We start from the raw sequence: 15,697 nt of genomic DNA, 5'->3' as shown, positions 1-15,697 counted from the left end.
CTACTTTAATGTTGGTGATAAGATTTTATACATTCGCGTTTGTAAAATATTTATGAATATTAATTTGAATATCAATAAACTATTTAAGTTTTAATCTTATCGGTTATCTTTGACGTATAATTATCTATCCGTTTTGTAGATATAGATAACATGAAAGTTGGTCTATATATTATTATTACTCATACTATTAAATAAATAAAAAAATAAAAGTGTAATTAATAGAACGAACTAATAGAAGTGCTAAGACTCGCAAATAATTTAATTATTTTAATTAATAATGGCTTGCGATACTTGTAAAATTGCGCTCCATAGTCCTCACGGCGGAATTTTTTATACAAATGATATTGTGTCTGGATTCGTTATTTTAGACGTTAGAGAAGATTTTAAAGTAAAACGTGAGTGCTATCATCTTTTAAAATAAACAGTTTTCATCTGAAACGGTACATTTTTATTTAAATACCTAGGTATTGGTCAAATTATTTACTTAAATTAAATTAATTAATTAAATTTAATTATTTAAATTAATTAGCTCATCGGATACCATTAATAAGATGATCACCAAAATCAAGACTCAAGGGCGGTTTCAGCCTTCGAGTAAGGGGGGTTTTAATTTTTATGACTCGAACGACTCCCATCACTGCTTTAAATTTAGATTTTTTTATTTATTAAGGTTTAGGCGCAAAATTTTAACAAAAATACTGAATTTATAAGATAACCAAATGAAACCACTTTTTTAGAAATTGATTTCAAAGTAAAAGGTATCAGTAAAGCAAGCTGGGCCAGATCTTCACCTACAGTACCATTTATAAGGAAATATTCTGAAAAGAGAGAAGTTTTTAGTGTTACGGTTGATGTTTTCGGGGACTTAAAAGGTAAGTTGTTTTATAAGAGTTTATGCTAATAATGCAGACGTTTTGGATTTAAAATATAGGCAGCTTTAAATCAGGAAATACTTGTAATTAGGAAATAGTTGTAATCTGTTTTTCTCTTTCAAATATACATTTTTCTCTTATTCCCTAGTCTTTTTCTATTAATTCGTAATTATATGATTGTAGGTACTTTCAGTATTGCATATAAAAGAAGTCAACATGTGTTGTCAAATCGACTAGCTGACTTGACTCACATGTTTAAACGACTGACTGCACCTGCAGCTATCTTATGCTTTTGCATTTTCCTCGTTCCTACTAACCTCGCGAAAATGCTCATATTTCTCATTACTGTCAGTTGTTTTTTTTTAATCCTATTATTCTTAGTTTTAAAAAACTAGTCATATAAAAAATGTAGTCGTTTTATCTGTGGGTTAAATTTTACTTACAATTTATTTCCTAATTTGAAGAAATTGGTAATAGAGCAATGTCCATCGTTTTATATCGTTGGTTGCGTATGTTTTACTTTTAATTTTTTTTAATTAATTTCCCTAAAACCGAACCTTAAGTTTACCCGTATGTTTCGAAGTTATAATATTCAGTGTTTTTAAATAATTTCTATATAAACTAAACAAAACAGTTGATCTAGTAGTATAGAAGAGTGAACTACGAGTGACAGCACGAATAATTAAATATATCATTCTCTCTAAATTAATTTAAAGGGGATTTAAGCTATTTTACTTTCTTTTTTAGGAACAACAATAGAATCAGGAATATTTACGCGTCCATTTAATTTCTTCTTACCACCTGATCTGCCTTCAAGTTACGAAGATTCAATTGCAAAAGTATATTATGAAATCAAAATAAGCAGTAAATCTTTTTTCAAAACAGTTTGCCCACTAACTGTTATTAACAAAGTTGACTTGAATCAGTTTGATGAATATAAGGTAATTATAATTTATAAAAAAAAACTAACTACCGGTCCCGACATGGCACTAATAAAATTCAAACAAAGTTACCGCCTTCTGTTTTCTTCCACTCTAAAGTTCCTAAAGATCTTTTTTTAACAGATGCTTACATTAAAAAATAAACCTATGTGCCATACGTTGATAGTCATGTAGGACAAATGATTTTATGAAGAACAGAACTTCATTAATTTTCGTTAAATTTTAAATAATGATGCAAGTGGTTTTTTTTTAAAATATTATTTCAATTTTATAAACTATAATGAATTACATATATATATCTTCCCTATGAGGCCGATACATTACAATACGAAAAGCATATTTAATTTACATTATTTTTTATTAACGGAATTTTAGTACAAGCTTTATATTAAAGTCATCATGATCACAAATGTATCAATACTAAAATATGATTATTTTAGATACCTCTGTTGTACGAAATGAGAAAAAAAATTGGTAAATCCGGTAATTTTTCCTTGATTTTCAAAACTTACAAAGGATTTACTGCGAGACAGTTAATACCATTCGAAGCCATTATATCAAATGAACGAAAAATTAAAGTAAGAAAAATAATGGTATATTTAATAAAAGTAAGTTCTCTAATTAATTAAAATAATTACATAATTAGTAAAAAAAGTGTATCTGTTATTATAAATTTATCTTTCAGAAAATAGAATACAACGTCTCTTCTGGTTTTAATATTGCTGAGAAAATATTATGTAAATCGGTTTACAAAAATGTGTTAAATATTGTTTCACAAACTTGCTGCTTTGATATGGAAATCCCTCAAGATGTTCCACCTTCTACTATTCGTATGAACGATCTTATGGTTTCAATTTCCTATTCGTTAAGAGTAAGTTATCGAATTTTGGAAATTTACATTGAAATAATAAGTTGATGTATATTATGTTCATTGATAGTATAATATTTTTTTCATTTTCAGGTAAAAGTCACTTTTCTATTTTATTTACCTCTGTTCGTAGACATACCTGTAACAATTGCCTCAGTACCCATTTCTTATCATACTTAGTTAAAGTTTGTTTATTATTATATAGATGAACTCTAGTGTAAGTATATTTATACATAACATCGCAATTAAAATAAGTATTTAATACGGGATTCATATTTACCATGTATTTTATTTTTATTTGTTGGAGCTCGATATTTCGTCTCGTTAACAAGAAATTCGTAGATAATTTCGAAATATTGAGCTCCATCGAATAAAAATAAAAAAACCTGGTAAATATCCCGTATTAGATACTTGTTGTAATAAAAATAACCATATTAATTTAAAAATGTTATATCGCAATTAAAATGATTCTTATAAGCTAATCTATGAACAATAAAATGAAAAACATAAATATCACTATCTTATTTAACTTTTAAAACGTGTCAAAGACAGTTTTATTTATGTAAATTTCAGTAATAAAATGCAATATAAAATCATTTGTAACATTCTTTATTTATTAAGTGGGTAAACTGAAACCTAAATATTTTAATGATTTTACTAAATAACTTCTCAATTAATAATTTATTGCACGAAAGTTTACATTCAATTCATTAATTCTAGTATTTTTTTAAATCTAATATGGCACAGTTGGCCATTCTTAGAATTAGATTTTTTACTTTTTAACAAACACTATTCCGATAGTTTTTCATATCATCATCATCATTCTCCTGCCCTTAATAAAATAAAAAAGTAAAAAACTTATTATGTTCCATGTATAAAGTATTGATAAAAATAAACTTAAAGAAATTGATTTTAGAGATTATTTTAAGCACTAAAATTAATAAATAATTAAAATTAAAATGTAGGTTATTATATAAAATAATTAATAAAACATTATTAAGATAACATTAAAGTTATTTTAAATACGTAGTACTAGAATGTATATTTTAGTACAATATTGATACAAACATGTGTCTTTTTATTTTTCATTGGAACGAGTTAAATTGTCTATGATACTTCGCTGATTTTGCAGATGTGAGATGACAGTTTGTCACTGTCAGAAATATAAAATTTTTCGAATATCTGGTGTTTTTGCAGAACACTAATTAATAATATTGCACAATTAAACACCTTTGGCTTTTGTTTAGCAGCTGTAAATCATTTTAAAATTTCTATTAACCATTTATATTTAGCTGTACTTTGTACATAATGAGATATTGCAATGACTGTTATATGTAAATAGTATAAGGTTATGTTTTATCTGATGTCTTTTGCCCGTCAAAAGTGAGTATATGTTAATTTACTTAATATAGTCACTCAGAAGAGGTTTTCAAATGAATACCAAGCCAAAATGCGTCTATATATTTCCTTTTTATTGGTAAATTGGTAAAACGTAAGTGCCGGTGGCAGAAACATTTTTTTATTGCAATTGTCCATAGTAATAGTAAAATAAGGCTTCCAAAATCTATACTGACTAAAAAAATATTAATAAATTTCCAAACATATCAGAACACTAATTGTATTTCGCTTTTATAAGAACAAATAGTTAAAATTTTTTTTTTTTTTTTCTAAAAAATTTGCAGCTAAAATTAATGTAAATTAAAAATTTGTAATTAAAAACCCTCTGTATTCATAACAAGTAGTTAGGAGGAGAAAAAAAATTGAAGCCTAAGACTAACTGAATTTATTCTAAATTAAACTCTAAAAAATGAACTGTTGTTAATTTAGTTAATTAAGTATTAGAGATTTTCTATTATTTTATGTAAATAAAAGATTTTATCTTATTTTACAAAATATATTTTCAAAGGTAGCTTAAAACATGGATCCAAATATCTATGCATTAGTGCTAGATACGCTTAACCGAGCCACCAGTCAAGAAGCGGAGGTTCTGAAGCCTGCAGAGAAGAAGCTTCAAGAATGGGAAATAGAACCAGGATTTTATTCTGTACTATTGGTAAAGAAATTAAATTTCATAAACTGGTACAACTAAAGAAAATGAATATTTAGAAGAATTGTTAAGGAATATTTGTGAAAATAATTACAAAAGTAGAAAAAGTCACAATAATTAAAACCTGCTCAGGTGCTTCACAGGTTATTCTCAGGTCTTTGTTCTCAAACCTGTGGTAGTATTTACTTTGAATTTCAATAAGTAGGTAGCTTTTCAATAAGTAGGCAGCTTGTACACAATTTAAAATTATAAAATTAATTTTCAAAGCCAGTAAATTGGTTATTATTGTTTTATCTAAAATTAAATTTTATCTCAAGAAATAAAAATATAATATTTAATATATTTAAATTTACATATTTTTTACTTTTTAATAAAGTACTTTAAATTTACTATGCCTGCAATGCAATGCAATGCCTGGGTTGGGTTGCAATGCTGTTATCCTATGTTTCTATTTTGTTGGTTATTCAGTGATATTAAAAATATTATTCAATACTATTGACATTTAAAGAATGAATTAGATCTAAGCTTAGGTCATTAGCTGAATCCAGGGCTTTATTATAGGTATATGTAGATTAAATTAATATAACTTGCACTCAAACCTTATGTAGGGGCAAATTAAAAATAAAGAAGCCTATTAATGTAATACATTTCTTTAAAATCAATTCAGTTTAGCTGTGACAGCTAAACAGACAGAGTTACTTTCACATTTTTAATATAAATATAGTTATTAGAAACAAATAATTTTTAAGCCTTGTAAAATTTAGAATATTACTTTTATATGAAGCTGCTCACTTTACGTGTTTGAGCTAAACAAAAATTAAAATATATATATATATTGTATGATATGTATATTTTATTTCTAGAATGTTCTATCAAATCATTCAATTGATATAAACGTCAGATGGCTGGCTGTAATGTGTTTCAAGAATGGAGTAGACCGTTATTGGCGGCGGAATGCTCCAAATGCAATTACAGATGAAGAGAAACACAAACTTCGGCAAGGACTTCTGACTACTCCAATTTTGAATGAGCCGGTCGCCCAAATTGCAACACAACAAGCTGTATTGATTGCTAAAATTGCTAGGTTAGTAGTATTATAAATATGTGTACAAAAACCATTAGTTATTAAATACTTTTTACACACTCATGTATGTAAAACAAAATACTAGCAGTATGTCAATGTTTTAGATTTGATTGTCCCACAAACTGGCCTAACCTGCTACCAGACTTGATAGGAGCAATGAAAGCACCACAACCACTGATGCAACAAAGGTCATTACTTATCTTTCATCATGTTGTAAAAGCTCTGGCCTCAAAGAGACTTATTGAAGACAAGAGAACATTTCAGGTAAGATTGTAACTTTCGTCGATATAAACTGTGCATTAAAGTGATGTGATAATTTCTATGTTTTTGTAATTTATTAGGGGAATGTATACTGAGAAATAGTATTGGTAGTGTAAGAAATATTTAACATTCCACTCATCATGAATGCACCACCAAGGTGCGAAGATGTTACGTCCACTATGCCTTACAAATGGCTTTCTACAAATTCATAACAATCCAAAGTATTGCTAAGTTTTTGGAAATAGATAATTAATGTATATTACTGTAGGCAATACCCAGAAGGCTGCATGGCACCAAGTTCTAAGATTATAAATGTAAAGTTAATGACAATTACTTTACTTTGATTACTAAACTAACGCTTCTTTTTAGGAACTGACTATATCAGTATACTCCTTCATACTCAATCTATGGCATGAGAATACAGAATTATTTCTCCGCCATATACAAGAAGGAGCGGCTACAGAATTGATAACAGAGCATTTGGAAAAGGCACTTCTGTGTTTAAGAATATTGAGAAAATTAACAGTATTTGGTTTCAAAAAACCACATGAAAGTCAGGACGCCATTGCTTTTCTCAATGTCGTGTTTGACAGGGCTAAGACGAGCTTGGAATGCAGTAAGTTATTATATATATAAATATACTTATATCTATAATTTACTCAGTAAATAAAGTTTGTGAATATGAAATGATTTTTAATGTTTTAGTGCTTTTAAGAAAGAAAATATTTTCTGATAATTTTTTCTTTTTTTTTTTACAGGAAAACTACTAAAAGGCCGTGGGATATATCCTTTAGAGTTATGCGAAAAGTTTATAATACACCTGACAAAGGTCGCACTTGGAGTTTTGTTTTATCAGCCCTTTTCCTACATTCCTCTTATTCGACCTTCTTTGGAGTTTGCTCTATACTACTGTTTCACCGAACAAGGCATGTCCCTAACATATGAACGATTCACAATACAATGTCTTAACATATTTAAAGGGATATTGCAATGTGTCGAATACAAGCTTCCTAAAGGAACCGAACCCGTAAAAGAGCCTTGTAAGTATCTGATGTTTTTGTAACTTTTGTATAGAAAGTTTAAGTTTAAAAAAAAAACTGTTCTTGTGATTTAATTTGACCCTGGAGATACTAATCCCCTAGCATAATCACAGCATGGTCAGATGACAATAATTAAGTGGATTTTTGGGTTTTTGTGATGACTCAAAATGTATCTCATATAAATGATAAGTCATGAATGCCCAATAAAATCGCAATGGCTGCTTTCCCCCAGTGACGCTCCAAGCTCACCAGATGAAGACGGAGGTCTTGGACCAGAACACAGTGTGCCACATGTGCCGCCACCTCGTGACGCACTACTTCCTGCTGAGTGGAGACGACCTGGCGCTGTGGGACGCGGAACCCGAGAGCTTTGCCACCGACGAGGCGGGGGAGTCCTGGAAATATAGCTTGAGGGTATAAATGTTTATTCATAATAAATGCTAGATAACGTGGCTGCAAAGTTCGGGGTTTCAGGTTTAAAATCGCAAACTAGTTAAAAAAAATCGGGTTTTTCTGTCAAGGAATTCTCATTGAGCTTGTCAAGCCATTGGTTCAGAGCCTGGTCTCTGTGTTTGTGTTATTACTATAATGAACTGTAATAACTAATTTGATAGCTAGTGTTCGAAATTGGCTACCGTGTTATATAATGTTTACTAAAAACTTTATTTTGATTTGCAGCCATGTACAGAAGCAGTCTTCATGGAATTGTTCCACGAGTTCCGAACAGTTCTCGCACCAGAGCTGGTCCGTCTTCTCGCCTCGCTGCAGGAGAGCCAAGTGTCGCCGGATGACTTGTCTGCTATTTTGAAAAAAGATGCTATTTACAATGCTGTTGGACTCGCAGCCTTCGATCTGTATGATGATGTTAGTGGGACCAATAAATTTCAGATTACTAGAAATAATATATAAAATTAGCAGTCTAAACTCTAGTGGATACAGATAGACTCTCACAAACCACCAAGAAATACTACTATGTAATAATCTACTCATTTATGATCTTATGACTATAAACGGGTTTACTGTACTGATTGATTGTATATGAATGATTGGAATTAATATTGCATTTTTTTCGCAGGTTGACTTTGACGAGTGGTTCACGAATGTTTTAAGCCAAGAGCTTAAAATTAAAGATAATAACTACAGAATAATAAGGAGAAGAGTATGCCAGCTGATTGGTAAGTACTATAATCTTTTACTGGCATGTTATAGCTTAACATGTGTTTTTGAACATTGCCTAACAAAGTGTTAAGTTTGCGGAGGGGGTTTCGGGAAATTATTTATGAGGTAAAAATCAAATCGAATTTAAAAAAGCATTAATACAATTACATTAAATGTATAATTATATCAATTTATTTTCAATATCATCTAAATTTAATTACAAGGGAAATGATAAAAGTGAATGTTTAATTTTTTAAATCCTTGGATCTACCTCAAACTAAACATCCTAATTTAAATGGATCTCCATTTTTTTTCGTTTTTGATTGTTTTATAACAAGGATTGTTCTTAATATTTTTCAAATAACTAATTTGAAATGATTACTATTAATGTACAATCCATAAAACATCGCAGGCCAATGGTGCGGCGTGCGCGCTTCGCAGTCCCTCCGGCCGGCGATGTACTCGGCGCTCCTGGAGCCGCTGACGCGCGCGGGCGAGGACCCGGCGGTGAAGCTCGCAGCCGCTGAAGCGCTGCGCAGTACGATAGACGACTTCAACTTCAACGTGGAACAGTTCGCTCCCTACGCGCCACACGCGCTCTCCGCGTTGTATGATCTCCTGGTAGGGCCCATGTATATGTAAATTGTATATGTCGGGTTTAGTGAGAAGTTTGGAAACAATTTGGTTATTGCACTACTAATTAAATTACATAAGTAAATTACGAATACTGTCAATAAACACTATTGCATTTTTAGTAAAATTTATAGGCAAATGTGTTTTTATAAATTAGATAGACAGACGGAAAAATGGGCCAATTGATGCTAAGTGGTTACCACCTTCCATAGATATCGCCAGTGCGCCGGAAATCTTGGAAAGTCAACAAACAAGAGTATAATATGTACTCAGTATTCCTGTTGGTGGTAGAATATGTGTATATATCACTTTAGGGTGGTACCCAGACGGGTCTGCACATAGCTCTACCACCAAGTAAACAAAGATGTGTGTAATTGTGCGTTATTATGCAAGTGTCCTAATATTTTAAACATCACAGCTAGTGTTGGGTTCTATGATATTATGTCCATTTCTCCTGGTCGAATTTGTGTATTAATATTTTTACCAGGATATTTGGTTTTTCACTCCTATAAAGTCTACGACATAATGTTGTCCTAGTATCTAGCAATTTTTCTCTGTATATATTGAAATGTTATAAAGACAACATTTCTCCAAAATAGAGCATGTAAGATAAATAAAATCAGATGCAGCTTGCTTCTCGATTGCCCGTATAACATAAACTGTTAAACCGAATCTTTGGAACCTGTACCGATCTAAAATAAATGTGAAACTTTAAAACGTACACTACTACATATTCGGTACGACGGTGTGTCGCGCAGGTGGAGTGCGAGGAGTGCGAGACGAAGATGCACGTGCTGCACGTGGTGTCGTTCGTGACGGAGCGCTGCGGGTGGGCGGTGGCGCGCGGCGGCGGCGCGGGCGCGCTGTTCGCCGTGCTGCCGGCGCTGTGCACGCACGCGCAGCACCACCACATGCTGCGCGCCGCGGCGCTGGCGGCGCTCGTGCACCTCGTCAAGGCGAGCCACACCGATTCCTGTTCCCTTTTTAAGCATTCACATTCTTATTTTTTTTGCCTTGGACTGGCTCAAAAGCTTATGCTACGTTTGAGTATCCCCGTAATCCGACGGGAGCACCGACGATGCAAAATTATTTTCCAAATAAAAAAGTATCAATTAATATTAGCTTCGTAAGTTTGATGTTCTCAGCCCTGTCGTTATTGCAGAGGTCACTTTCGTAAACGGCTAGTAAACAATTGTCCATTGCGCGCGTCGCAGGCGCTCGGCGAGTGCGCGCCCAACGTGCGGCCGTGGGTGCTGAACGTGGTGAACGAGTCCACGAAGCTGAGCGAGCCGGCGCACGTGTACCTGCTGGAGGACGCGCTGGAGCTGTGGCTCGCCGTGCTGGAGACGTCGTCCAGCGCCGACCCCGCGCTGCTGCAGCTGGCGCACAACCTCTACCCCATACTGGGTGAGCCGCCCTCCACTTGTACACGGGGATGTAGGCTCGGTTGCCGATTGATAGTTTTTAAATATTAAATCACATAGACACAAAGTTTTTGCTAAAATAACTTTACTCAACTCAAATATTTAAATTAATATTTGGTCAGCTTACCAAAAGAATTAGAAAAGACATAACTAACTCAACTAACAAGAAATAACTAAATCAACTAAGAACACTTGTTTCCAAATTTTATTTAGTCTTGATATCAATAATTGTGGCAGTCATAAAGTTTTATTGCACTGAAATCTCGATAGAAATGACTTTCTAAATAGATAGCTCAACTTCCAACTGTTTTAAAATATATTTTAACGTGGAATGTCCGCCGTACAGAGCAGTCGACGGAGCACCTGCGGATAGTGGTGTACATAATGCAAGCGTACGCGCTGCTGTGCCCGGAGGAGTTCTTCACGGACGCCGGCGCCAAGTGCATGTGCCTGCTGGACGACATGCTGAGCGACATGCGCACGGAGGGAGTCATCACCGTGCTCAAGATGGCCGAGATCTGCGTCAGCGTGGGCTTTCCCGAGAGGAACGCCTTTCTGGGGGTGAAGGTCGTCTGGCCCACGCTCCTCAGGGTCATACAGTGAGTGGTTTGTGTTACTGACTTTAGACGGCCGATTAACGGCGGGATGTTATTTTCGTGCACATGTAAGATATATGTTCAGCATAACTAAGTCGTGTGGTATAATTGAAAAGTTGGCTTTAACAATTGAAACAAATCTTAAGAACACTTTTTTTTTTTTATATATGTGTTACCTCCACGTGCCCTTATTAATGTACCTTAGTCTGTACTGAATCCATGATGTACGGATTGAGCAGGATTGATGGTCTTACATTTAAATTCATCGCGATAAAATCAAGTCTTCAATTAAGATTACTAAAAACAATAGGCTATTTGACTGGTTTTTAAAATCAATTTTATATTATTTAGTAGAGGTCAAGGAACCCAGTAAAAGGTGATTTTTTAATTATAGTACATATTTGCTGAAAAATATCAACTATGTAAATTATTGTAATCAGAATATATTATGAGTTAAAAAATGGTTATTTATTACCGAAAGTTGAAAATAATAATTATTATAATATATTACATTATATTAAAATTATTTATAATATTATAATAATAATTATTATATATTACATTATATTATAATTATTATTTTCAACTGCCACATATTACAATACAGGCAAGTAACGTCACCGACCCCATTGCAGCACCATATTGTCAAAGTAGCGTTTTCGCGCGCTATTTAAATATGGAATTTTTAATTTGATATTTTTCAGCAAATATGTACTAAAATTAAAAAACACATGAAAATTCAGTGGTGCTTGCCTGGGTTTGAATCCGAAATCATCGGTTAAGATGCACGCGTTCTAACCACGTATTGACGAACCAGGTCGATGAACGCGAGTTCCGTTTGGCCGTTTTTTTGTAATTTTTTTTTTATTTAATGGTCCTTACTTTTTCATTTATGCTAATCCAAAAAGTTTACATACTTATTAAAAATGTGTAGTAATTTTAATTTAAAGTAATCCTGAACTTTGATGCAGTTAATGTATCCGTCAATGCGTATTTAAAACTTGTATTCGTTTATTATATAAAGTGTAACTTTGTTTGCAGCTGTCTCCTGGATGGCGACGACTTACCAATGGTCCTGTCGGTCAAGTTGTGTCTCCTGTCGCGGGTGATACTGCTGTCCACCGAGCTGTTTTACAAGGCGATACAGGAGGCATCCGTCTGCCTCGTCGAATACGACTCTGATCCCGCCAAAGTGTTGAACAGAGTTCTTCACGTGTGGACCGAGAAGATGAACCTTGTGACGCAAGTCGAGAGGTGGAAGGTTGTCGGTGAGTTTATTTATTAATAAATAACGCAAAGCGTATTCCATTCAAAGAAGGAGTAAAGATAAACTTACCTTAGATATAAGATTACGTAAGTATTCAAATTTTTTTAATGCATTGTTATAATTTTTTTATATTGCTTAACTGAAAAAATACTAAACCGTTGTACAAGAAACTTATACCAGAAGATGGAGCGGATTTTGGAAAAGGTTATACTATATAAATAATCTATTCATATGTATACAATCATATTGTTCTTCTTTGGGCTTCAATCACGTGAAAACTACTGAGCTTATCGTTATGAGACTCACCAATCGACGCGGAACTGTCTGTAGATGGTTATTATATTTCCGCCCGCCTTTTTTCAGGTCTATTTAATGCCCCGTGAAACTGGCGGGCAACAGATAGTATAAATATATATGTGGCTGCGCTTTGGAGTTTCACGCACTAATTTTATTGAAAGAATTTCATGTTCTTGTATTTGTATAAATGGTGTCTTGAATGTGTATCACAATACCGGCTGTGTAGTTTAAAGCAATGTTTAAGTTATTATTGTTCGTGTTACTAGGGTTGGGCTTGGCAGCGCTCCTCACGACACAGAACGCGACAGTTCTCGAACGTTTTCCCGCCATTTTGTTAAATCTGACTGAAGTTCTCAATGACGTCATGAAGATGGAAGAATCAGGAAATTATATCGAGTAAGTGAATGATCTTTTAATTTACTTAAAAAAAAAAACTTTGTATGTGTTAGTGTGGCACGAAACGACCGTCCTCCTTTTGAGAGCGCTCGTCGCGGTATGCCAATTTGGGCTTACGCTTCAATTTTAATAGGTAATTTTGAAATAATAAATAAATTATAATTAATCGTAATTTAAATCATAAAGATATATTTTTCAGTGTTCTAAGACTTAAACTTTGTAATTGCATAAGTATTACATAATCAACCTGTAAATTTCCCACTGCTGGGCTAAGGCCTCCTCTCCCGTTGAGGAGAAGGTATGGAGCATATTCTACCACGCTGCTCCAATGCGGGTTGGTGGAATACACATGTGGCAGAATTTCGTTGAAATTAGACACATGCAGGTTTCCTCACGATGTTTTCCTTCACCGCCGAGCACGAGATGAATTATAAACAAATTAAGCACATGTAAATTCAGTGGTGCCTGCCTGGGTTTGAACCCGAAATCATTGGTTAAGATGCACGCGTTCTAACCACTGGGCCATCTCGGCTCTGCATAAGTATTACAATACGGTTATTAATGTATAATATTGTGCATTTAACCTGGTTTTCATTCCTTTTTTCTCAAAAATAACATAGGAATATATCTTTTTATCAAAACATTCTAAAGAAGACAATCTGCTCGTTTATGTAGTGTTTACAGAAATAACTTACAAGTCATTTATATAGGTAAAACAACATTCAAAGCACACTGAATTGTAGAAATTTTTGAAAACATGCATTATTAACAATTAATTAGTCAAATATCAGTAATGTTTATTTAGGATTTTTCAATAGACTCTATTAATAAGAGACTAAAGTTTTGTACAGTATTTTTTGTTTAAGTAATTTATAAATATTTGGCTCACAATTTCCTTAAAAATTCTTATCGAAACGACTTATTCGGCATAAACGCTCTCAAGAGTCAAAATGTGTGGTATATATGAGTAGTTATATAAGAGTTAGGTGATTCTCCACGTGTCGGCAAAGCACGTGGACACTATAATCCGCTCGCCCGCAGTGCGCTGGTGTCGCCGCCGGGCTCGCGGCCCGCCTCGCCGCTGGAGGGGCGCGGCGGCGCGGCGCGCTGGGAGGGCGCGGGAGCGGGAGCGGGCGCGGGCGCGGGCGCGGGCGAGGGCGAGGACGGCGCGCGCTCGGCGCACGAGCTGCGGCGACGCCGGTTCGCGGCCGCGCACCCCGCGCGCGCGCTCGACCTGCGCGCCGTGACGCACCATCAGGTCCCTACCATTGACATTTACTCTGGGAACGACCGATCGCTCCTCCCGCTGATGATTGTTCTAGATGTTCATCTTCGCCTGGAGACGCTGGGCCCGAGGCGTGACCGAGTCTCTTTCTTCGAATACCACGTCCGATACTCAGCCTTATTCCGTTTGAGTGATCTTTACTCCACTTCGTGAAATTTTACCCACTACCCGAAAAAAATATTTTAGTAGTATTCAGATTTACGTTAGGTTGGTTTGGTTGGATCTCCTTTGACTGATACAGACGTGACTTACGCTATTAGGAAGTCTATTGTCATTGTTTCATTACCTTAATCATTAATCTACTACTCTTCTATTACTCGTCTCCTATTTATATTTATAATCTTTAGATACCAGATGTCTGATTTAAATTATAATATTAATAAACGTATTCGACTAAATGTGACACTTTAAATATTCCAGCTAGAAACACTAAAGAGTCAAGTGGGACCCGAAACCTTCGAACGGTTACTACAATCGACGGACAAGGAGACGCTCCAGCAAATAAGAGAATACATACCTCTTTGAATATTTTTAATAAAAAATCCTCATTTTTCATTTCTCGTATACATTTTGTTCAATTTCCGCACAAGGAAATGTATGTATTTTTTAAATTAATTCAAGAGTTTCGATTGTGAAAGCAGACATACCCTTTAATTTTAAGGGTATGTGCCTGAGGTTTTATTGTTAGGAAAGAAATGTCTTTTTTTTTTTAAATATAATTCCGTTCATTTTATAACATCCGAATGCTTTGGTATAGCGATAATTAAAAAAAAAACTAATTATAGTTTTTAGTTTTATAGGTACAGCTTATAAATAAAATATATACATAATTATGTGATATACTTACGATTTTCCTACACAGCTTTAAATATAAGGCGTTTGTACATGGCATTATATATATTTTCAAACATGTTAAATAATAGGTATTCCCAATAACTGTTCAAATTTTAAGATGACTTTTAAATCATAAGAAAAAAAGATAGTGCTTGTATTAAACTTATCAGAAATTGAAAATAAAAATTCGAGTTTTATTTCTATTTAGTTTAAAATGTCTATTACCTTAAAGTGATCGTAATTATATCTGGAATAGAAGTAATATCATATGCAAAATAACCTAGGCGTAGGGAGTTATGTGCACAACAAATTATTTTAAAAAAACAAAAAAATTACATAAATATTTTGCATCCATCATTTAATCAATCATAAAAAAATATCAATCGTAAGTTTAGATACAAAAGAAATATTACTGCGGGCGAAAATGGGAGAAAGCATTATGCAGCATTTGAACAGCATAGAAAACATTTGAATATTAACTATAAGGCGTTTAAAATTAACACTCGTGAAAAAATATATAAATTAAGAAATGTTGCCTGGTAAACAATATTTTGTTTTAATCATATATTTATAATTGTCATTTGGATGTTCTATAATTAGATAAATTTAAGAGGTGGATTTACGTCGTTGGCCTTTCTCGATTTGGCGATACTTATAAATGAGCCGCGCGCAGATCTCACAGCCTCTGTGCGTG

At 33.7% G+C, this 15,697-nt stretch overlaps 2 protein-coding genes across 2 annotated transcripts; both read left to right on the top strand.

Annotated features, from left to right (window-relative positions):
* The first annotated feature begins 204 nt into the window (after positions 1 to 204).
* Positions 205 to 2,903, top strand: LOC113398742 (uncharacterized). Its single transcript, XM_064216920.1, has 6 exons — positions 205 to 395; positions 738 to 872; positions 1,620 to 1,813; positions 2,254 to 2,421; positions 2,499 to 2,684; positions 2,775 to 2,903. The coding sequence occupies exons 1-6, from the start codon at positions 278 to 280 to the stop codon at positions 2,859 to 2,861; spliced, it is 888 nt and encodes a 295-aa protein (XP_064072990.1). The 5' UTR covers positions 205 to 277; the 3' UTR covers positions 2,862 to 2,903.
* A 903-nt stretch (positions 2,904 to 3,806) lies between these two features.
* On the top strand, positions 3,807 to 15,189 carry Impbeta11 (Importin beta11). The gene is made up of 17 exons (XM_064216883.1): positions 3,807 to 4,068; positions 4,592 to 4,734; positions 5,592 to 5,812; positions 5,917 to 6,076; positions 6,443 to 6,689; positions 6,832 to 7,113; positions 7,346 to 7,527; positions 7,792 to 7,977; positions 8,189 to 8,288; positions 8,684 to 8,892; positions 9,663 to 9,860; positions 10,119 to 10,311; positions 10,675 to 10,927; positions 11,966 to 12,192; positions 12,755 to 12,884; positions 13,926 to 14,142; positions 14,590 to 15,189. The coding sequence occupies exons 2-17, from the start codon at positions 4,600 to 4,602 to the stop codon at positions 14,692 to 14,694; spliced, it is 3,045 nt and encodes a 1,014-aa protein (XP_064072953.1). The 5' UTR covers positions 3,807 to 4,068; positions 4,592 to 4,599; the 3' UTR covers positions 14,695 to 15,189.
* The last annotated feature ends 508 nt before the right edge of the window (positions 15,190 to 15,697 follow it).

This window comes from Vanessa tameamea, chromosome 14 (genome assembly GCF_037043105.1).
Source record: "Vanessa tameamea isolate UH-Manoa-2023 chromosome 14, ilVanTame1 primary haplotype, whole genome shotgun sequence".
NCBI classification, from domain to species: domain Eukaryota; kingdom Metazoa; phylum Arthropoda; class Insecta; order Lepidoptera; family Nymphalidae; genus Vanessa; species Vanessa tameamea.
This window is presented reverse-complemented; position numbering and strand designations above follow the sequence as displayed.

Bases quoted from the DNA above. Each gene is read 5' to 3' on its own strand.
- LOC113398742 (XM_064216920.1), top strand. From the start codon at position 278: ATGGCTTGCGATACTTGTAAAATTGCGCTCCATAGTCCTCACGGCGGA. The intron at 873-1,619 runs GTAAGTTGTTTT...TTTCTTTTTTAG, and splicing joins TGTTTTCGGGGACTTAAAAG to GAACAACAATAGAATCAGGA. The intron at 2,422-2,498 runs GTAAGTTCTCTA...TTTATCTTTCAG, and splicing joins TAATGGTATATTTAATAAAA to AAAATAGAATACAACGTCTC.
- Impbeta11 (XM_064216883.1), top strand. From the start codon at position 4,600: ATGGATCCAAATATCTATGCATTAGTGCTAGATACGCTTAACCGAGCC. The intron at 10,312-10,674 runs GTGAGCCGCCCT...TCCGCCGTACAG, and splicing joins CAACCTCTACCCCATACTGG to AGCAGTCGACGGAGCACCTG. The intron at 12,193-12,754 runs GTGAGTTTATTT...TCGTGTTACTAG, and splicing joins CGAGAGGTGGAAGGTTGTCG to GGTTGGGCTTGGCAGCGCTC.